The 23824-nt window shown below is 42.8% G+C and overlaps 1 protein-coding gene across 2 annotated transcripts in view; it reads right to left on the minus strand.

Moving 5' to 3' along the window:
* The window catches only part of MDGA2 (MAM domain containing glycosylphosphatidylinositol anchor 2), a 691110-nt gene that overhangs the window by 436972 nt on the left and 230314 nt on the right, over positions 1 to 23824 (minus strand). For both annotated transcript variants that reach the window (XM_075065736.1, XM_075065735.1), the window contains exon 2: positions 6223 to 6362. In XM_075065736.1, coding sequence (XP_074921837.1) covers positions 6223 to 6362 — 140 coding nt within the window. The remainder of the gene's footprint in view (positions 1 to 6222; positions 6363 to 23824) is intronic.

Here is a 23824-nt window from a genome sequence, read left to right on the forward strand (position 1 = left end):
ATGTCTATCAGGGATGGTCTAGACAGTATTTGGTCCTCCCATGAGGGCAGGGGACTGGACTTGATGACCTCTCGAGGTCCCTTCCAGTCCTAGAGTCTATGAATCTATGAAAAACTTCAGAATAGACATCCCCCTCCTTCCCTAACCCCAGCTCAAAAAGAAAAAAGAAAAAAAACACCACTTGGTTATAACAGAAAAGTTATGGGCCTGATGCTTAAGAATTGGGCCCATTAAGAAAAAAAAAACCCACTACCACACAGTGGCTGGCACTTAGCTGCAGCAGTTATTTCTCGCCAGGCTCCCCCATGCTATTTCTCTGCGCATGAAGACGAGCGAACACTCTAGATTCTTGGTAATGTCAAGAACTGTGGGGATCTAAAAGTTGACATTTTAGTGGCCCACGAAGACAAACACTGTACGCACCCAGGATGATCAAGGTCTGGCTGAAATCACAACCATGGGTTTGAATTTCCTAACTTCTATTCCTTTGAAATCTCAATCTCGTCACTGCATTTACGTTAAGTAATTTTTGAAGTGTAACCACCGTCTAGTTTAGAAACAAAATACATGAGAGTAATGAATGAGACACAAATCCCCACTGCCTCTTCGACGAGAAGATACTTGGCAAATGCTAACCTTAAGGAGTCACCATTTTTTTTCTGATTTCATATGAAAACATGGATCTGTTTAACGTGCCCACATCTTGTAATTTCTCTCTTCCTCTGCTTGTCAAATTCACAAAACCAACTCGGAGTTAGGCCAGACTGGTCCATGCCTTTGATCAACAGACAGGCAGAGGCTATAAAGGTCAGGAAGATTCAAGTTTCCATAGGCAGATGTGTGCATGAACTTAGACATTGCCTGGCTGCATTATGCCAAGTTCCAGTCTGTTATCATACATTTGCTTTTGGGAGCACTAAAATTCAATGAAAATGTAATAGGAAGGTGATAAAGGAAGGCTAATGTTCAAATTCAGTCTTGCAAACCTCCTGCATTTTGCAGCAGAATCACACTTCTGAGACCATCAGACCCATCCCCCTGCTCCAAGCAATTAATCTTCAGAAAATATTGCAAGTCCCTTGATTTTTTGTGAGCTGTAACATATGGGAGAGAGAGACAGATGATTGAGGTGCTAGACAAGTGAGAAAAATCCATAAACAGGTCAAATGAACTGAAATCAATTTTCCATCCTGGATCCAAGATAAGAAAATAGAGATTTTATGAGAAAGCAGCAGCACGGATGCTGTCTTGATACAACATTTTGGTTGAACAGCTTTTTTGATACACAGCAGCAGCTTCGTGACTGCTTAAGAAAGTACTTTTTATAGCCAGTCTGAAGGCAGCCTAAGAGCCCTGCCTTTTTTTAGGCTGCTTTGAGCCTCAAGACACGCAGGTCTGGAAAGGATCTGCAGCTTCAGAGGTCATCGTGCTGTCTCAGCCCACACAAACACACAGCCACAGAAAGTTCCTCCTCTCGCATCTGCTGATTGGCTGGGGATCCAGTTGGCAAGCTGTCAATCCAGCACAGATAGCAAATGGAGAGTGAGTGTAAGTGGCCCCAGGACCATGCAGAAGCAGAGAAAAACGATACTGGTGCTAAAGCCCAGGACAAAGGGGGATCAGTGCAGCACTGGCTGTGTGGGACCCACAGAAGGAATTTTCCTCCCTCCAGCCGAATTTGCTGATGGCTTTGTGGCTTTATCCAAGGGCATTAGACTAAAGACTTAGGAGACCCTGGTTCAACTCCCTGCTCTGCCACAGGCTTCCTGCGTGACCCTGTGCAAGTCCCTTAGGGAACATCTCCACTACCAACAAGAACGTGACAGTGCATGTCAGTGCCCGGGTCATCTGACTCAGGCTCTCACTGCGTGGCTAAAGATAGCAGTGTGCAAGTTGGGGCTCAGACACCTGCTGAAGCGGGTGGGTCTCTGAGGCCAGGCTCCAGAATACCTATTGCTTGTGCTGCTATTGTTACCCCTATAGCGCGAGCCCCACAAACCCAAGTCAGTTGACCCCAACCCTGAGACTTGCTGCCTCTACACTGTAGTGTAGACATACTCTTAGTCTCTCTGTACTTCTGATCCAAAACATGCTCTGTTGTCCTCCCCATGGGGACCCCAAGCTGTTTGGCAGCAAAGCAGAGGGTCAGCTCTCAACGTAGGCAGGCTGTTGGGAGCAAACTGGAGGCCACCCAGTGTCAGGTGTTTAAACTGTCTTGCTGGAGCCTGTGTGGGCCCCTTATCTGTTGCCCAGCAAGCAGGGGGCAGTTCAGCCACTGGTAGGCGTGTCCATCCTAGCACATACCCCTGGGCTGGTAAGCGCTGTGGGGAAGCCTCCAGTGCAAAGATATTCTGCCCCAAGCACAACACTGTGCTCCAAATAAAAAGACTCCTTTGCTGAGCATGCTAAGGCTGCTCAACCATGAATGAGGCCGAGGATTTCCCGCTAGTCCGGGGAAGTGCCCTGCCCTCCCCTCCCCACAAAGGGGGGAAGGTCCTCCCAGACAGCAGAGAAGGCAACAGCCCATCTCTTCGTGGTGGCAGAAAGACTGGAAAGACTGCAATCAGATCAGCAAACATGCCAGCAGGAGAAGCTGCCTGTTTGTGGGAAAAGAAATACACGAAATTATGATAAAAATAAGTACAGAACTTTTCCTCCAGGCTATTGGATTGGAGAGAAATTCCTCTGTTATGACTTGGGCCAGGAGCCGCAGAACCGACAGAAGGGGAAAATACTGGAAACTGATGAGTCAGCGTGTCCTCGGACATCAGCTTCTAAACGGAATCTTCTGTTTTAAAAGGGCACAGCTGAAAAGTGATCTGATCTCGGACCTCCGATTTGAAACTGTTATACTGTGGTGAGAACATGCGCCAAAACTAGAATAGCTGGCTGCTTACAAATCCACTGTTCTGAGGGGCGATCTTTCTAGTCTCTCTTCAACCTTATTGATACGATTTATTCTGGCCTGGTGTGCGGGAATAATAATGGAACTGCATTGAAGAAGAGGCCTTGGTTAATAAGAAATAACTCCTTGCAAAAAGGCTGTCTTTGCAGAGAGAGTGCAGGGAACATCTCGTTTTATGAGCTTGGGATTTAGGCTATGTCCACACTGCTGTGGTAAGTCGACCTACCCTACGCAACTCCAGCTATGTGACTAACGTAGCTGGAGTCAACGTACCTTAGATGGAGTTACCGTGGGGTCTACTCCGTGGGAAGTGACAAGAGAAACTCTCCCGTTGACTTACCTTACTCTTCTCATCGGGGGTATAGTACAGGGTCAACTGGAGAGCAATGTGCTGTCGATTTGGTGGGTCTTCACTAGACTTGCTGAATCAACTGCTGGTGGATCAATCTCAGAGCGTTGATCCCGACTGTAGTGTGGACCTGCCCTTAGGGTCTGATTTTGCACCACTGAAGTCAACAGGAGTTTTACCATTCACTTCAATGGGAGCAGGACTGGAGCCTTCATGCTGTTCCCACAGGCTATGTAGGAGGTAGCAAACTTGCCCATTTCCCCAGTGTTTTGTAAACTACAGGACAGTTTGAAATAGAAACCTAAATGTGTGATATGTGTGTGTGTGTGTATACACACACACACACACACACACACACACACAGAAAGACACACACACTTATTCTAATTTTGTATGCTTGCCAGGTGATACACTGTATTTTCCTTCAAACAGATGCTAGGCAGAAGTCAACACACTAGTGCATACAGTACAAGCTTGATTATTTGAATGCTGCAGAGACTCTGAAAGGTTGCATGATAAAGGTTCTGATAATTGAGGGAATATTCAATGTAATTAACAGGCACTGAAGGATATGAAGCTGTTTCAGATGACAGCTGGTTGGATAATTGAAGTTATCCGAGACGGATGAGATTCTGTCACTCTTACATGGAACAGTATCAGGCTCCATAGGTAACTCCAATGAAGTCAGTAGGCCCTACTGGAGGAGTAAAGGGCTTCTCACTATGAGTAAAAGTATCTAAATATGGGTCTCTAGTCATTTTCCTCTCTTGCAAAGTATTTTAGACTGTGTGGATATATACAAAAATATGTACCAGTATCTTTAAAACAGAGTTAATATTTATTCAGGGAATTAAATTCAGCTAATGGGGAACCAATCAGCCAGCACAGCAGCATCAGAAAGTCACCAAAGCCCTTCCCTACAGCTTCACTGACATTAATCATGCCACTGATGTTAAAGGACTGTGACAACTGAGAGAAAAAAAAAGAAAAGGTGGTGCGAGAGAAATCACTGTTTGCCACAGAGGATAAATTCAGCAATGAAATAAACGTTACTTCCCACTTTTAAGAGGTATTGCAAACACTGAACAAAAAACCCAAAACATAACTTAAGACGGAATTGACTTACAACCCTCCATTTATCTATTTTTTTTAAAATTTGGAAAAATTTTGAGCAGTGAATCAATGCATGGCTTCTTTCCCCTCACCTCGCACAAGTTGTACTGAGATTCACCAAATTTAGAAGAAAAGTGTCTTCTATTTGTAATCTGTCTTCATTTGCTGATCGCAACAAACAGAATTTGCCCTTACGTGACTGTGATTATTGACTGCATGAGGGGGATTCTCAAACTTGCATAGTGCTGACATAACTCTTCAACAGGAGCCATATTGGGCTAATACAGAGCAGTTCTGAACCCCACCCTAGAATGCAAACATCTATAGAATGAAGCTCTAAGCATCTATATGTCAAAAATATTTCCAGGGAGAAGAGCCCGGGTTTAGACTGAAGATCTCCTGTGGATTCACTGTCCCAATTCCCGGCTCAGCTAACCACACATCACAAAACTCCCACTTATTGCAATACAAGTTCCATGCGTGATGGCAAAACTGGGCCTCATGAAAGCGAGAGAAGTTTAATTCATCGTGACTGTAAAGAGCTCTCTGCAAGTCTATATTTGAGTGTTCAAATGATACACCAAGAATTCACCCATGAAATTTTGTTCCCTGATACCTTATTGAAACAAAATATTATTTGATTAATCTTATTAGGCTGCTAATGGGTTGCTACAAAATGTATCTGAATGGGTGAGCCTGGCTAGGGAAGAAGTTGTCACACACATTCCAGCTGTGGCCTTGGTTGGAGGGTCTGCTTAGCTTTTTATGTCTTTTGTCCTGAGATCGGGACCAAGAATTAGCCTATCCCTACTGTGAACACCTTCAAGCTCTGTCTTTTGAAAACTGTGTCTCCTACCCTCGTTCCTCACCCCTACTTATCTCCAAATTCCCAATACAACTCCCTTGTCACATACAGAAAGGAGGAAGTGGATGCAGCAGAAGGAAAGACTATCAGAAGAAGCAAAGAAGGAATGAGTTCAGAAAGCAGGCGAATGAAGAAATGGATGGAAACCCACCCAAAAAAAGCAGGTCTGAGAAGCTAAAGGAAGGAAAAAGCAGAAAGAAAATGAAAAGGAATAAACCACACTTTTTCCAAGCTCTAGAGTTTGAAAGACCTTGGTTCCATGAAATTAGCTAATGATGTGCAGAGTAGGGGCAGATGAATCAGCCTGGACAGAACACGAACGGACCAGAACCTTTGCTTAAAATGTGTCCATGAAAAACATGAAACCTGAAGCTCAGAAAAGGTTGGTTTGATTTTTTTTTTATTATGTTTCATTTTTATACATCTCTGCAGCTTCCTTGTTCTGGTCAACCTTCCTGCTTCAGAAAGAAATCTAGATGTCCCTTAGGCTTATGTATGCATCTGCTTCAATTGCTTAGTCTGCTGTTTTATTTTCCTGGCACTGTACGTGCTTTGAGTCACTAGCAAACTGAGCAACATTTAATGTGAGGTTCAGTAAGACCAGTGGTTCTCAAACCCTTCCACAGCATGACCTGAAGTTACAACAAAAAAAGTTTCAGGAACCCACTGCCATAAGTTTCAGGATCCCACCTCTTCTAGCTATTAAAAAAAAAAAAAGAAGAGGGTGGTTGCAATCCCTTGAAACTTTCCTGCAATGCCAGGCTTGGAAACCATGAGCTGGAGCAATCCCATGCTCAGGGCCTGGTCATACTGTGACACTAATTGGGCTAAACGAGCTTCATTGCACTCAAAACAGTCCAGCACTTATAAGAGCAAGTCGCATCAATACCTCTGCAAACAAGATGGCCTGAAATGGCTACAAGGGCGAATGACAGGAGAGTTATAGCAGTACAGCTACTGGAAGAGGCTGGGTCGCAGTGTGGGACTCACCTGTGGCCGAGGGTGGCCCGTCACCAAGCAGGTGAGCTCCAGAGTCTCCCCCTCACGGATGGTGTATACCCTTTCCGAGTAGCGCTCCTCCTCGATGTTACACGCCAGACCTGAGTGCACGATCCGCACCGTGGGTGGGGCTGTCAAACCAGAAAGAGAAACATGTCAGTAAAATGTTTCCACACAACACCTTGCCCCTTGTCCCCACAGGAACAACTGCTAGACATAGTCCCAGCCATACACAGCCCAACTCAGTGCCAACAGTCTGAGTTCACGTGAGGAGTAAGGCCCTTCTCTGATGGAAGAATCCGATACTCTGTTTTTAGATGCAAAATCAATTATATCACTACTCATACAGACACCTTCCCCTCCCCCACTGCTCCTCCCCCCATAAAAAAGCTGGGCCACAAACAAGGAACCAGGTAACAGCTCCATCTCTGATGTTTCATTTGATTGTTTTTCCCTTCCATTGCAAGCGACTCTGAAATGATATCCCTGACGTATGCGCACAAGAGCTGCAGGGGCATTGCAGATCTGCCCTCACAGCCTCACAAACTGGGTTTACCCTTGTCCTGGTGGGGCCTCTGCTAGAGATGCCAGGACTTCAGTCTTCTGCCCATTCACCTGTTGGGCTCTCCGGTGAAGTTGTGAATATGGGGCACAGTTAGGATGGTGCTTTTTCAGACACCTTTACCATAACGACTGGCCTGAAATCACCTGCTTGCTTTGCAAAGGCATGGAACAGTCTGAAGAATATTGACTTCTGGACTAGATTAGAACCAGTGCCCAGATTCACTGACTATCCCACTCCCTTTTCTGTGACCTATCCAATCGGTGTGGCCTTTTGTCCATATTTTCTGGTAGAGATGGGTGCCTGAAACTTGAAAACAACAAACTTACGGGAAGTTCAGATCCAAAATCCAGATACTCAATGTTTGGCCCAAGCCCATTTCTACTGTGGCTATCTCCCAACCTAGATTAGCATCCACTGGCATTAACGGTAAGTTTTAGTAGGATTGACACCTTTGTTTAATGACGCTATTTCTTATTCTTTACACCTGGGGAACCTCAAGAACAGTGGAAGACACAGTGTGACTGCTAACGCTGAAAGAGAAAGATGTTTAACTGCAAACATATTGCCCTGAAACATGGCACTAAAACACAATTATAATGACCCCATCCAGGGGTCTCCAGCAGGATTTGAATACAGGAACTTCAGCACCAAAGCACAGCATCCTCCCCCAGGAACTGAAAGACTAACTCCATTAGCTGGCAGCAGTAGTAGGCTGCCAGAGACAAGTTTAGTGCCATGAAAATTGGCTGTAATAGTCATGTACACCCAGCTGTCCCCTAAAGGATGCTTTTTCAGACTCATTTGCACTCTTGTTATTTTTGTTTTCCTTTCCAAAAATCAACTTTCTGGTTTTGTTCTTTTTATTATATATCTTTCCAATTCTATTATAACACTCATTAGGTAAATAAGAAGCTTTAATTGAACCACTAAAATAAAGTAGTCAGCACAATGGGGTTGATTCTACTCCCATTTAAAGTGAATATTAACATCCATCAACTTCATTGGGACCAGGAACAGGACCAGAGTTTCAGTTAGGACAGATTCCATTTTCCTGGTATATTTAACCTGCACTAAGAAAAGCGAAATGTTTCCATGTGTCCCACATGCGTTGCCTATGCCGGAAAATTGCAATGGTTGTCATATCGGATGCACAACTCACAGTACTGTTTTAATAGTCTAGGAGAGAATAACAATGGTTCTGTGGGATGTCAGTAATTCTGTGCCATGCAATTCCCACTTATTCAAATTCCACATGAGCAGTTCAATAGGAGGATAAGGTCAAGTACTCATTATGGTGCCCTCGCTGAATGAAATGTAACAAGACACTAAACGGCAGAAATGGCAAAAGGTAAATCAGATGTATAAAAAAATAAGTCAGCTTTAAAACTCTCCGGAGTGATGCCATTAGTTATTAGGGGCAAACCCGACTGTTAACCTGCTGGTGGCCCTTCAATCAGAGAGCCTGGCACAAGCATGCAGGACAGTGAAATTAGATCTGGTGGCCAAGTCTTGATCCAAAGGAGCTGTGAGGCAGGGGCCTGAGCAGCCCACTTTGTCGATGATGTGGAAGCCTCAGCCCCGGCCTCACTGAATGGAGGCTACGTAGGCTCTGATACGCCAAAGACTCATGCACATGCTTAATTTACACTGTGTGAACGCCCCTCTTCTGTCACATCAGGACTCAGTGTTTCTCCCTCCGGCGCTGAAGGAGCCTGTGGTAAATCTGTCCCACTCCGGAGGTTTAGTACTGGATATTGGTTTATTTACAGTATTCAGAGAGTAGGCCTACAGGTTAGCCCGAGCGCTTCTTTAAACAGCAACAAAAAATATTAAATTGCCTCACTCCCACTGGAGAACTGCCTCTTCTTGCACCAACTACCTATCACCAGCCATCCTCTTTCACTCACCCTGAGCCCAGCTATGCTGCGAACAAAGGCTTCCCTTATAGGAAATAACACAAGGCTTCCCTTATAAGAAAAAAACAGCCTTTTCTCCTTGCCGCACACAACTCTTCTGCATCTTGCATCTCATGTCTCCTCGTAGCCCATTCATTGGAGCTGGTTTTTAATGGTCCCTGGCTGCCCTTAATTAGACTCAGGTGTCCACAATTAACCTGAGGTAACCTCTTTCAGTGTATAGGAAAAAGGACTTTAATCATTCTAAGACTAATATACCACCCTCCAAACACCCTTCTGGAACAGCCAGGGTCTGAGTTTAATGGCAGTCTGCAGTGTTGTTGTGTGCATTGTTGGTCCCAGGATATTAGAGAGAGAAGCTGTAAGCTCAAAAGCATGTCTCTCTCACCCACAGAAGCTAGTCCAATAAAAGACATCAACTCCCCCACCTTGTCTTTCAGGTCTGGCTTGTCACACTGCATAGCTTTATGCGCCAAGCGTATCCCTAAATCTTTGCAGATCAGGGTTTTAGCACCTGAGCAGAAATCCAGGCTTAAATAATCAATAATCAAACAGAGATTTCTTTTCACATGAAAACATCCAGTCTGCACCTATTCTTGTGGTCATTACAAGTGCACAATTAATCAATTAATAAACCGTGGAAGTCTTAAGAAAATGAGTCTAAGACACAGTTGTCCAGACAGCATGAATGAACAGGACTAGAATAAGATAGTTAAGGCCAATATAACTCACTCCCTTTCTCTCATCTACCCTGAATTGCATCTGTTGCAGTCTACTCTATTTAAAATAATTTTCAGTTTGCTTGGCCTATGCCAACCTTTTTGGTAAGTGTTTAAGAAATCTGGCCTTGTTGCTCACCGATCCCAAGGGCACAGGCTGAATGTTATAGCTTTATTTATAATGGGGTGGATCCCATGGCTTATCAGGTTTTCACAACTCAAATGATGGAAGGTAAATATCAGTTTTGAAGGTTTTCTACATGAGTAACAAGCAGCAACAAGATTCCAGTTAGACCACCTAAAATAAGCAAATAGGCATGAACGCAAATTACCTTCCAGACACTCTGAGTTCATGTCCTCTGGGATGAATATCACCCATTGTTTTCCTTGGACACTACTTGGACAAAAGTAGCCCCAGTCAAAAAGGATACAACACCCAGGGAAACTACTTATCTTCTGTGGAGAATGAGTGAGTCAATACACACGTTATACCCAATATATTCTAAAGATCAAACAGCAGATATATAAGGAGAGATAGAACTAATCTCTCTCTCTCTTTCTACTTAGAGTCCTGGGGTCTCTCTCAGAATTCCCACTCTCCCAATACCCAGCGTTGTCCGCATAAAAAGGAATTGGATTATGCCCAACAGGGCTCGTCCGTACACTATTATTGGGTTGGCTTCTTTGAGACCTTAGGGCTGCGATAGTCAAATTATTTTTTGTCAAGGTCCAAATTTCTTGGTCAAGGTATAGTCAAGTTCCAGACTCCTGATAAAGAAAGAAAGAAAGAAAGAAAGAAAGAAAGAAAGAAAGAAAGAAAAACAATAATAAGTATATACAAAGATGTTGAGGTCCATTCAAAAGCATCTGGCGGTATGAATTTAGCCCACGTCCACCTATAAACTCTCTCTGGCCTAAGATGATGTTTAGTGCTTGCAAGAAAGAAATTAAAGATCTATGTCACACTGAGGGCTGGTCTACATGGGAAGTTAATGTGCAGCAAGCGAGGGTGTGAATTTACAGCTCACTACCTACACCGGACTAACTCGCTGTGTGGACATTTTTGCTGTGCTCTGAGAATGCTTCTATATGCACTGCACTTTGGAAGCATATTAAGCTAGACCAGCCGAGGGCGCGCTCTTAGGCTGTGTCTGCACTACAAGCTAGGGGTGCGATTCCCCTGCTCATCCTTGTGCTAGTGCCATCGAGTCAGTGCAAGTGTAAATAGTGTAGCCGTGATAGCACCGGTGGAGGTGTGGCTGAGCCATGCCACATCCGTACGCACTGGACTCAGGCAGGGACATACTCAGCATGGCGAAGCTGTGAGTTTGCTGTTCCTAACTAGGCTCCTGTGGTTGTGCTGCTACTTATACACATGCTAGCTCAATGGCGGCTGCCGTGAGTGTGGGTACACGAGCTGGGGAATCACACCCCTCGCTCATAGCATGAACATAAGCCTGGGTGCACAGTAAGAATGTGCAGAGGGCGTTGGTGCGGAGCAGCGAGTGTGCTCTGAATTCTCACACTAGCTTGCTGTGCACTAACTTTCCATATACACCAGCCCTAAGTAAAGCCTTACGCCCCCTCATTGACTCCAGCAAGATGACTTGAGGCATAAGGTATCATTCAACATGAGTAAAGGCATCACAGTCTAACCCCTAACGATCACCTTGTCCTCAACCCTACTAATCTATTCGTCCGAGTAATAATATAGCCATTCACATTACAGCTTTCCCCACATACAGGGTCTGGACTTGTGTGTCTTTAGTAGCTCACTGCAACAAAGGGTTGTGTTTCATGGAAACTAGCCAGTTCACTAGCTGCTTAAATTTACAGTCACCTCACTTAAGTATTCTCAAGCTGTTTGTTCAAGCAGACGTGCAGCACGAGACCATTGTGTTCATGGTCCTCAGACTGAGAGAGGCTCCAGGAGTGCAGTTCTGGGATCACGCTGTGTCCAGCCCTTATGCAATGTGCCATGCATGAGGCAGTGCAGAGGGTGGGCCCAGCGTGTCATGAGCCTCGTGCAGCCTGTGAAAGGCCTGAGTAGAACAGCAAGCCCTGTGCTCCAGGGAGTATAGAAACTGCTCCCTTCCTGCTCCCTTGGGGTCCACTGCCGGGGCAGGCTGCAGGCAAATCCCCACATCCGCCTAGGTTCTACCCAGTCTCTCCAGAGGTGGGAGAAAGGAATAGGCTGCATCTCACAAAGGTATGCGGCATTGTGTGCGGAGGCTTTGCACCTTTGTGCCCTGGAGAGGAACTATGCTTCCTGAGGCAGAGAACCCCTCTTGGCTAGGGCTCTCCTGAGCAGGACAGATCTGCATTGCCCCTAATTATGCCTAGATGAGCCAAGCCTCCTCTTTGCATAAACTACATTTTTCCCATTTATCTGAGCGGCTTCTCTGTCTTCAGCTGCGAAACAATGGCACCTGCAGCACTATCAAATGTGGATGGAATGCACTTGGAGGAAACCAGGTCCCCAAGTAGGTAATCTTACACGGGGGCCTTGTGTCTGAGGCACAGAGGACACAAGGAGAGGGCTGAGCTGCTCTGAACCCAGAACCTTAGGAGCCAATGGGAAAGCCACCTGCTCAAGAAGGAGCTTTACTGCTACAAAAATGAAATAATACACTTGTGTCTGGAAAATGAAAGGAGGGCCAACCTCTACTGGCTATGGAGCAGTCTGCTTGTCCACTTATATTCCTAAAGCTTTACCTAACTTAACGTTAAAGGAAAATACCTCATATGGAAAAATAATTAATTCACTGAACACAGGCATCAAAGATATTAATGTGGGTCTAATTCGATAGTAGCAATGTACCTGATCCTTACACCCAGATCCAATACCCTCAAATGTTGGAAGGGTTTGTATCCAGACCCAGAAGCCCAAGGCTGACTTCTAGTTCTAACCTATAACCATTTTCTCCCTAAACCTCCTTTAAATAAGCCACCAGTTCTCTAGGAGGTAGGATCTTTGGTCCTCTTTAAGATAAAAACGATTGCCATTTGACCAGCAGAGGGTGCTATCAGATTATGATGGCTCACAGCCACCTCATTGAGCGCGTGACTTTAGGAATCTGAAGGTCCGTTTGCACTGCAGCTGGGAGCATACCTCCTAGCTTGGGTAGAGAGACGCCTGCTAGCTCAGCTCGAGCTAGTAAAAGCAGTGTGGATGTTGCAAAACTGCTGATGGTTCAGGCTAGCCACTTGAGTCCAAACCCTCCCAATCTCCTAGGTCCAGGGTGACCAGACAGCAAGTGTGAAAAATCGGGATGGGAGTGGGGTGTAATAGGGGCCTATATAAGAAAAAGACCCAAAAATCAGGACCTTCCCTATAAAATTGGGACAGCTGGTCACCCTACATATGTCTGACCTCCGGAGTGCTAGCCGAAGCTCAGCTGGTCCGATAATATCCAGACTGCTATATTTAGCATGCTAGCTTGAGCCCAACTAAGGTGATCTGTCTACCTGGGCTAGGAGGCTCACTCCATCTGCATTGTATACATACCCCCAATGGCTGGGGCTGTAGTTTTCCTGAACATGTGCCCTCCCTGGCGCACTCACACGGCTTGGGACATATTTCACAATATCACTTTCCCTCATATCCAATCACCAGTGAAAAATCAGGGCAAGAAAAGACATTAGGAAAACATATAGCTCCTCGTCTAACATTGTATTTCTATGTTCATTATGTATTTTGATCACACTGATTTTAAAGCATGGCAGGCATTAGGAAGTGTTTAGATCCTAAATTTTGTTTCTGCTGTCAGGACCATGGCAGCTCACTGTGAATTGACTCCACATCTGTCAACAGAACCTTTGAAATTGACATATGAGTAGATGCCGCTGGCTGGCTTTGAAGATGGAAGCGATGTTTGCAAAAGAACTTGGCTGGAGCTTTTTGAACTAAGCCTTATTTTTTAAGCTGCCGTTTCCTCAGCTTTATAATGGATAAGTTTAGTTTGCAAACAGCAGATACGTTTTTTCATCTCTCAGAGTTCCAGCAGGTCCACCCTCTCTGCCACCCTTTCAAACACAGAAAATATATCATGATGTAAAGTTATTTTCTACTCTGTGCTTTTCTGGGTTACTTTTCAAAGCCTGGCATGCACAATTATTTGAGTTATACACACAAATACCTTATATGCTGGCACAAATCTGGTTTCTGGGCACAAATAACTTGGTCTTTCCTGTTAGATTTTTGTTAGTTTCAGTTCTGAATTTCATGGCACACCCTTCCATATAGCAGAATTCTATTTGAGCATCTAGCGTTCCCTTTGCAGTCACAGTGGAAGGGCAGGTGTTCAAGTTATGAAGGGCTTAAGAGCTGGCTGAAGAACTCACTGGACAGTTACTGCTGATTTTTTATAACCCTGGAAACACTAAGTTCCAGAAAACTGGAAGAAAGTGAATGTTGAGCCAATATTTAAGAAGGGTAAATGGATGACCCTGATAATTATAGGCCTGTCAGCCTGACATTGATCCCAGGCATGATAATAGACTGCCACAGGACGCAGTTAATAAAGAATTAAAGGACGGTAATTAAGCAATACCAATCAACGTGGGTTTCTAGAAAATAGAGCCTCTCAAATAACTTGATATCTTCTTTTTGATGCGATTATAAGTTCAGTTGGTAAAGGTAATAGTATTGATGTAACATACTTAGACTTCTGTATGGTACTTGACTTGGTAGCACACGACATTTTGATTAAAAACCAATGTAAAATTAATGTGGCACAAAGTAAATAGATTAAAAACTGGCTAGCTGACAGGTCTCAAAATGTATTTGTACAAGGGAATGATCAACAAGCAAGTGTGATTCTGGGGAGGATGGGGTCCCACAGGAATTAGTTCTTGGCCCTATGCTATTTAACATTTTTATCAATGACCTGGGAGGCGAGACTTGATTACAGTTGGTAAGTATCTACATGGAGAAGAAAATTTTGATAATGAGCTCTTGAATCTAGCAGAGAAAGGTATGACATGACCAATGACTGAAAGATGAAACTCACAAATTCAGACTGGAAATGATGCATACACTTTTAACAGTGAGAGTAATTAACTATTGGAACAATTTACCAAGGGTCGTGGTGGATTCTCCATCACTGACACTTTTAAAATCAAGAAGGGATGTTTTTTCTAATAGATGCATTGTAGGAAGCATTTGGGTGGAGTTCAGACTAGATCAGTGGGTCTCAAACAAGGGCCACTGCTTGTTCAGGAAGGGTGGCCAGCACGTCCCTTGGCCCGCGCCACTTCCTGCGACCTCCATTGGCCTGGAGCAGTGAACTGCAGCCAGTGGAAGCTGCTATCGGCCAAACCTGCGGACGCTGCAGGTAAACAAACCGGTCTGGTCCGCCAGGGGCTTTCCCTGATCAAGCGGCGGCCCTAGTTTGAGAAGCACTGCACTAGATGACCACAGTGGTCCCTTCGAATCTTGGAAGCTATGAATCTCTGACTGGCCCCTTAGACACTGATTGAGCAAAGTATTTAAGCATGGGACTAGGACTATTCCCGTGCTTAAAGTCAGGTATGTCTTACACATCGACTGTAAACTCCTCAGGGAGCAGGGACAGTCGTTTTGGTCGGTTGTGCACACCGCCTAGCTCCTGGGTTCCTATCCACTCCCGGAATACAAATAATAAATAATAAACAAGTGTTGAGCAGAATCAGAGCCCTAATGCAGCAAGGTAAGAAAAGGGTCACCATGTTTTTTTTATATGCTTCAGAAGTATTTTGTAGATTTAATAAAAAATAATGATTGAGACCCTGATTTTGATTATTTTCTGTCAATCTGGTCTATTAAATCAAAATGTACCATATTTTCTGTCTCTCTTGTCTAGTCTATCAGAAGCATTGCCAACCTCAAGTGTTCAAAAATCATGAGGTCAGATTCCAAAAAATCATGAGACTTTTTTAAATGATGTGTTTTGGATTCTTTAGCTGGCTTTTGATTTCTGAGCCTTTGGGGTACACTTGGGTTTTGTTTTCAAGCTCCTTTCTGCAACTCTGAAGGCTACATCCTTGCTTTAAAATAATAGGAGGAAATTTGAGATTGTCCAATAATCAAAGGATTTCAAGAGCTGATGCTTTAGATAACGCAAATACCACAAGACTCCCAATAAAAGTGAGACAGCTGGCAACACTGTGTCAGAAATGGAGCTTTTTACATTCAAGTGCCCTTAATTTTAGCGTCAATACATTTTCATACAATAACCACCGGGTCTTTAAAAGAAACACATACATGCAAATATTACCCATGATGCACAATTATGGCAAAAGTGCACATTCCTGCATGTAAAGATCAAATAAACAAACACAAAAATATCCCTTTCCTTTTTATATTATTACTTTTTATGGTTCAGAAGTTATTACGTAATTATGAAATGCCACCACTTTCTCAACTATAGGAATATTCATTCCAGCTCTTTCTGAAATATGCCTCCCAAGATTAAATACCAGATGAGACATTACAGTAATATACTACTTGGCATTTATTTTGTCTGTGGCATTTTAGAAGAACTTGTCTTGTTATTATACACAGTAAATATTGCATGAAAGAACTCATTACACTTCTATATCCCTCAGTATATACACCTAATGCAACAAAAACAAGCATGGGGTCAGAAATAAAAAATAAATAAAATAAAAATCCATATTACTCAGAGTGGTACCAAGATAGCCCCTGTTTTCAAATGGAAGATGTGGCCATTCTAACCTATCCCCACATCTCAGGATCCTTATATTAGCTGTATCCACTGCACAGGCTGCTCTCGGCCAGCAACCGCAATTGATCACAAAAAAACGAGGGTGGTAATTTGTTAACTAGACACAACAGTTGTCCAGTGAAAATGTATCTTAAGTTTTCTGTCAGGGGAGTACTAGAAATGCCACTGAACTTGAAGACATATGTAGGTAACTGGTCAGATTTAAGGAAAGCAGAACAAAGGATTAAACGGATGCTGGGATGAGCAGTGCACCGGAGAAGCGTGCAGGTTAAAGTTGTTTTTTTTTTCATTTCACTGTGTGAGCAAGGTATCATGTCCCTACAGGGAACACAACGTCTGTGTTTATAGACTTTAGCATGCCCAAGGAATACTAAAGGATTTTTATAAAAATCAGAAAGTTGGGTCCTGTAGAATTTATGACAGTGCTTTTCAACCTTTTTTTCATTTGTGGACCCCTAAAAAATTCCGAATGGAGGTGTAGACCCCTTTGGAAATCTTAGACATAGTTCATGGACCCCCAGGGGTCTGCTGACCATTGGATGAAAAACACTGTTCTATGGTAACAACCATTTTCCCAAATCCCTTAGACGCAGTCCATGCACCCACAGGGGTTGGTGGACTACAAGTTGAAAACCACTGTTTTACTGAATGTATGTCAGTCACTGGAGTTGTGTTAATACATGATAATCCCAGCTTTTTAAAAAAAGTAAGTTTCTAGCCTTGGTGCTTGGAGAGAAAATGAGAATGAAACACGAAAATGAAAATATGACCCCCGTGCACCTCAAAGGCTCAAAAACCAGAAGACAAATAAAATCAAAAATTTATTATTTTTTTAAATAGGGCCTCGCTTTCTTATTTTAACCTTTGGTGTTGGAGATACTTCCATTTGAATGGGACTGAGTCAAAAAAAAACACAGCAGGTCATTTGGGTTTTGAGTAGAGTGATCAAACATTTTGATGCTTTGGGAAAGATCTAAGAATTCTTGATTGTAGATAGTTTTCTCATGGAACCAGTTCCACTAAAACATGTTTGTATTGAAAGATTACGAGAGATACAGAATTCTCAAAGACAGTCTTGTTTACCTCTTCTTGCACTAATGGGGACAAAATGAAAGTGCCTAATTCATGTCTGTTTTGCATCCTACTGTCAATTAAGTCTGCTTGATTTTGTCCTTTGTCTTCAATAAAAACAGGATTGGGTCCAAAATGTAAAATGTGTTTTCTTACCTATATAAATGATCAGAGAAAGAGGACATTTCAATGCCCTTTTTTAAAAATACCAGACCAAGGCAACAAAGTTTATGACCATCCTAGTCATAAAGGAGTACGGTCACCCATGGTATTCAGTGCACTTGTAAAACGAAACCATTATTGGCCATTCAAATAAATCAAATCTGATCTTCATTCATTGTTCTCCAATTCCAGCACAATCAGTTTTTTAGATGATCACAGACCCTTCAGTAATTTTGCCCCTCATTTGCCCACACTTATATTTCAGGAGGGAAAACTACTATAAAGTTAAAAAGTTTCCTGTGCCATCTTGTTTTTGAATCTTTACATAGCAGGTTAAAAGCACAAGTCTTTCATCTCTCTCCTTGAATATTCCTGCAGAAATGTGCAGGTCTCTAGCATATTGATTTATTTAGGACCTAGACTCTAGGGCATCTCAGAGCAAAACTGGAGTGCACAATGCCTCCACTAAGAATTAACTCCTATGACACCTTTAGTATGATTTGCTACTATATTTTTCCAATGACAAAGCAAATTTACTGCTTCCCACGCTCTAAAGCGCATCATTTCAACTAGTACATCGGATTTCAGTGCATAACTAATGATTTGCAACCATGATTTTTTTGTATTATTTCAAATCACAGTGATAAGGAAATTAAAACTTTAAAAGATGACAAACCAAGAAATAGCATATTTTTGTCTGAAGAAATAACATGGCCTTTTTCTCCATTCCTCCTTTAAACTAGAGCATCCCTACTGTTCTAGAAGCAGATACTGACAGACACAGACCATATGTCATAGATCGTAAGTTTTTAATACTTTGCCCAGCAGGAGGAACAATAAACAGCAGTGTAATGAGTTGTAAGGAAAAAAAATCTAACTGTTCTTAGAAACAGAATTATGTTTCCTCTAACTTAATAGATACTCTGCTGATAAGCTTTGTAGTGTCAAAATTAGGTCAGCCTCTGACTGTCGCATTGGGCAGCAGTACTGTGATTTAATTAGCTCGGTGCTTTTTTTGTTAGTGCTATCGATCAGGAAAGCTTCCAGAGCTCTGGAAACACAGTCGAAGTTACAGAAATATGGGCAACTGTCAAGCAACTTGGCAAAAGGAACCCAATCAATGGAAAAAGGTGACCCTCATCCTGGTTTTATAGCCTTGGCAGCAAGGTCAGGATGGGGTCAGCACAGCGGAGCATCATGGGATTGATGCCAGTGCTTGCAATAAGTGAAAGTGGCATGGCTGCGAAGTATTTTCTTTTCAGTTGAATGCCCGTCACTGGCGCTGGTTCCACCAAAACAATTGACGGTGACCTCTCCCCATAATGCTATTTTCAGCTAGCCAAAGAAAGACCAATACATCGCTAAAATGTTAAAGAGTTAAGTAAATTTAGGCACAATTTTTAAAAGTGACTTGTGATTTTGTGTGCCCAGGTTTTTCTGAAAATCAGAGAGGTGTTTCAACTTGGGCAACAGAAGTTACTAATCACTTTTGAAAATCTTGACTTTAATGTATTAGACCAACAGCCCTAGAGAGAAACAACTTCATTTATCTAGAGAGCAGCTGCAGAAAGGGCAGTTCTGCTCCATGATTCCCTGTAACACTCTTGCAATGTGTCTCGACTCTGTTCTGCTTATCATTACTAAAGATAAGAAACTCCATCTCCATTCAATCAATGGCATCTGTGCTGAGAGTGGACACACAAGTTTAATTGGGATGATGTTTTTTTCTGATGTACTCTTGCTCAATAACCAGCGCACTGGGAACACCACAACGCACTTCATGTATCAATGAATGGACCAAAAAAACCTTGTGTAGGCAGATGTAATATAAACCGAATATAAAACTCATATAATGCTTCAAATACTAGGTACTTGGCATTCATGTCGTCCAAGAGGTAAAATGAATTTAATCAATACCCTGAATATTTAATTTAATAGAACTTGATTAGGTAACCCAATGAAAGAATTTTATTACGTTTTCTAACAATAGAAAATGCTGATCCAATAATAAAATGCATTTGTGTCCTGAATATTGTACTTGCCTATTCTCTGACAATAAAGGGACTTTACAAATTCCCACAGACTACCTACAGTAAAATACCCTAATTACTTACAAGAATTGTTTGCTATCAAATCACATACACCTCAAGACAAAACTAGAAAAACTCAAGGCCAGCGTGTTTCAACTGATTGAATTCAATGCTGATATGTGAGTATTAACACTTAATTCCAATAGTTGCAGATGCTTCTGCAGTTCTTTAAATTCTAATTCGGAGTCAGATCATTCCCCCTTTTTATATTCCAGAACTCCATGAAGTATGCTAGGGGTTAATCTATTGCTAATCCGCTTTACATGGTAGCTGCTCCGATACTACAGTGATGGAAATCAGTATAAAATCCTAACAAAAAAGATAGGTGGATTGTATGGGTGCAAGAATTGTGGGTCCAAGAATTGTGGATCTATGTTTATACTGTGATTGTTAGTTACTGAACAAGCAAAGATTGTTCTAGAGATTTAGGTGCTGATCCTGGAATAAGCTCCATGCAAAGTTAAGGGGTCACCTGCATGAAGATCATTGCAGGACTCAGATCTTATATTGCAAAATATTCCTTGCTAGGATCTGAAGTGTGTTGTGATAAACATATTCTGTATTTCTCAGAGAATCATTCTGAGCGTCCTATTTCAAATATATTTTCTTTAACTACATTTTAAATAATCCTGGAAGTTCTGCAGACCATGAAGATTTTATCGTCACTTAAATTAAAAGAAATAATTAAAAGGTTGCTTAAATTAGTACAGGAGTTCTAACATTTTTCAGAGGTCTTAACCCCTATTCTATTATTTTCATGTTTATTTAAGGGCTGGATTTTTAATAGGTGTTCAATCCAGCCTCTATTTTTCACTTGAAACACACTGTAATCAGAAATATTTGCAGGCGACTACTCCTCTCGTCCCCTGTAAANAGCCCAATAGCTTGTGATTGAACTAACGCATATCTTTGATATCCAATCTCAATTTAAATATTTCAAGTGATCATGAATTTCCCGCTTTCCTTCTGAAAGTTGTTCCAATGATGAATTACCCTCACAGTTAAGAATGACATGTTATTTCTAATTTGAATTTTTCCAGCTTCTAGCCAATGGATCTTGTTGTGTTTTTTGTCTGTTAGATTAAATGCACATTCTCCCTGGTTACCTCAGAGTCATTAGAAGATGACCTGATTTTTGGAGCTTTATGCTAACATCTTTGGACTAATCGCTTCGTAAATGATTATGTAGGTAGGTGAAGATTATGAAGAGACTGGTAATGCTAGGTGTAGTTGCATGCTCTTTTTTTTTTTATTTCGTTTAACAAGGTTTTCAGTTTTACGTGATGTGCAAGGGGTGCAGCCAGACCTTTCCCCAGATTGTCAGGTCTGGTCCTGCCTGCGAGGTAACCTTCTGTCAGGAATGGTGAGACTGCTTGAAGAAAATAAATCTTACTCTATGTCTGAGTTACTGAAGTCCTCAAATTGTGGTTTGAAGACCTCAAGCTGCAGAGAATCCTCCAGCAAGTGACCCGTGCCCCATGCTGCAGAGGAAGTTGAAAAACCTCCACTTGTGGACGGGAGTCTTCCTTGTATCTCATCTAATGGAGGCAAAATTTGGATTCACTGGAGACAAGACACCTCCTTGAACATGTGTGTGTGTTTCTGAATCTTCCTGCCCTAAACCAAATCTAAGGATAAGAAATCACGGCATATTGCCTTGGCCTCAAGCATGTTTGTTTTACATGAAGTGGCATTTTGCCGTTTCAGTATTCTGCTCATAATTTAGAATGCCCTTCATTTTCTAGCTCTCTGCAATACCTACCATCACTCATGTCTAAAAGTTAAGGTGGCATTTAGCCCACTCACAAAATGGTATGCCACTGGAATGCCACAGAGTCATAGCATATGGCAGGGAAATAGAGAATAGCCTATTCACATTCAAGACATATATTTTGGTGGGCTGAGCTTTCTGTGTTCATGTTCTCTTAGACCAGTGGCTCCCAAACTTGTTCCATCGCTTGTGTAGGGAAAGCCCCTGGTGGGCCGGGCCGGTTTGTGTACCTGCCGTGTCTGCAAGTTCGGCTGATCATGGCTCCCAGTGGCCGCAATTCACTGCTCCAGGCCAATGGGAGCTGCTGGAAGCGGCAGCTAACACATCCCTCAGCCAGTGCCGCTTCCAGCAGCTGCCATTGGCCTGGAGCAGAGAACCACAGCCACTAGGAGCCGTGATCAGCCGATCGTGCAGACACGGCAGGCAGGGCCAACTCCAGGGTTTTTGCCGGCCCATGTGGTGGTGGGGGTGGGGGGAAACCGCAATCGCTATCGGCGGCACCTCAGCAGCAGGATCACCGTGCCACCTTCTTCTTTGGCGGCACTTTGGCGGTAGGTCCTTCCCTCCGAGAGGGATAAAGGGACCAGCCACTGAATTGCCACCAAAGAGCCGGACGTGCTGCCCCTTCCCCTTGGCCACCCAATGCACTTGCTTGTTGGGCTGGTGCCTGGAGCCGGCACTGGAGGCAGGTAAACAACCCGGCCCAGTCCGGCCCGCCAGGGGCTTTCCCTGCACAAGTGGCAGAACAAGTTTGGTAACCACTCTCTTAGACCTTAAAACTTGGACCATACATTTCCTTCGGAGTGATCATATTTGGTGACACTTACAGACAATAAAATTATTTTATCCTGCTGCTTTTTCTAAATACCCAGTGTACAAAAAATTTGACATCAAATGAATAAAAAGGATTCATTTTATAAATAATAAATTCAGTCTCTTGTTGAAGCTATTCCTTACTAAAACACTGGCTGGGTAATACTGCAGGGTAGGGCTCATAGGAAAATAATAGTTCTTTTAGAAAAAAAATCAAGGTATCTTGATTCCAACACTGGCCCATACTAGAGCGTCAGTGAGAGAACACAGAGCAGGGCAATTTTAACCTTCCCCTCCCAGACTGCTGGTACTCAGAGGTTTAGGGTCACCCTTAACATGTGGTTGCATCCCTGACCATCCTGGCTAATAGCCATTGATGGACTTATCCTCCATGAACTTATAGAGTCCTTTTTTTTAACACAGGTATACTTCTGGCCACCACAACATCCCATGGCAACAAGTTCCACAAGTTAGCTGAGCATTGTGTGAAAAAGTACTTCTTGTTTGTGTTAAACCTGCTGCCTATTAATTTTTGGGGTGACCCTGGTTTTTGTACAGTGTAAAAGAGTAACTATCACTTCCTTGTTCACTTTCTCCAAACCATTCATTAATTTATCAACATCTATCATATCCCCCCTTAGTAGTTTCTTTTTCTAAAATGACCAGGCCTAATCTTTTTAGTTTCTCCTTATATGAAAACCAGTCCATACCCTTGATCATCTTTGTTACCCTTTTCTGAACCTTTTCCAGAACCACTCTATCCTTTTAAAAAGCAACAGAGGGTCCTGTGGTACCTTTAAGACTAGCAGATGTATTGGAGCATAAGCTTTCGTGAGTGACGAAGTGGGTATTCACCCACCAAAGCTTATGCTCCAATACATCTGTTAGTCTTAAAGGTGTCACAGGACTCTCTGTAGCTTTTTACAGACCCAGACTAACATGGCTACTCCTCTGATACTCCATCCTTTTAAGACAGGGCAACCAGAACTGGACACCGTACTGAAGGTGTGGGTGCCCTATGGATTTATATAGTGGCAATATAATATCTTCTGTCTCATTTTCTCTCTCTTTCCTACTAGATCCTAACATTGTTAGACTTTTTGACTGATGCTGAGCATTGAGTGGAAGTTTTCATAGAACTATCCACAGTGACTCCAGGATCTTTCTTGGGTGGTAACAGCTAATTTAGAACCACCATTGTGTACGTACAGTAGGGATTATTTTTCTCTTGTGCAATGTGAAAAAGACCTTTGGGAATTTTTCATGAAAAACCATGAGAGAAAGAGACCAGAATAGTCAAGTGGTTAGGGCACTCACCCGAGATGTGGGAGACTGAGTCAGACCATTGACTTGAACCTGTAACTCCCACAGTCCAAAGGACAAAGTATCCTAAACACGGTGCTATAGAGTCTGTCTCCCTCAGTCTCGGCTGTTCGAGCTGTTCCACTTTGTATAAATAATTCAGTATTCACTGGCTGGAGAGCGAGAACAGGGGAAAACTAGGTTTCCCATATCCCAGCTGCTGCCTTAACCATTCTGCGGTGTTTACCCTCCCCCAGAAATTCATCCTAGATCTGAGAACTTTCCTGACACACACTGTCAAACTGATACATTTCCACAAAACATGTTGGTTTTGACAAAAAACATCGTCTTTAATGGAACAAAGTTGAACTGAAAAATTTTGGAACAGCTCTACTGTAGGGTTTTTACCATGAGCTGTCTTACAAATGCTCTGAGAGGTGAACAAGAAAGCCATTG

Source organism: Chelonoidis abingdonii, chromosome 4 (genome assembly GCF_003597395.2).
Source record: "Chelonoidis abingdonii isolate Lonesome George chromosome 4, CheloAbing_2.0, whole genome shotgun sequence".
Classification (NCBI taxonomy): domain Eukaryota; kingdom Metazoa; phylum Chordata; order Testudines; family Testudinidae; genus Chelonoidis; species Chelonoidis abingdonii.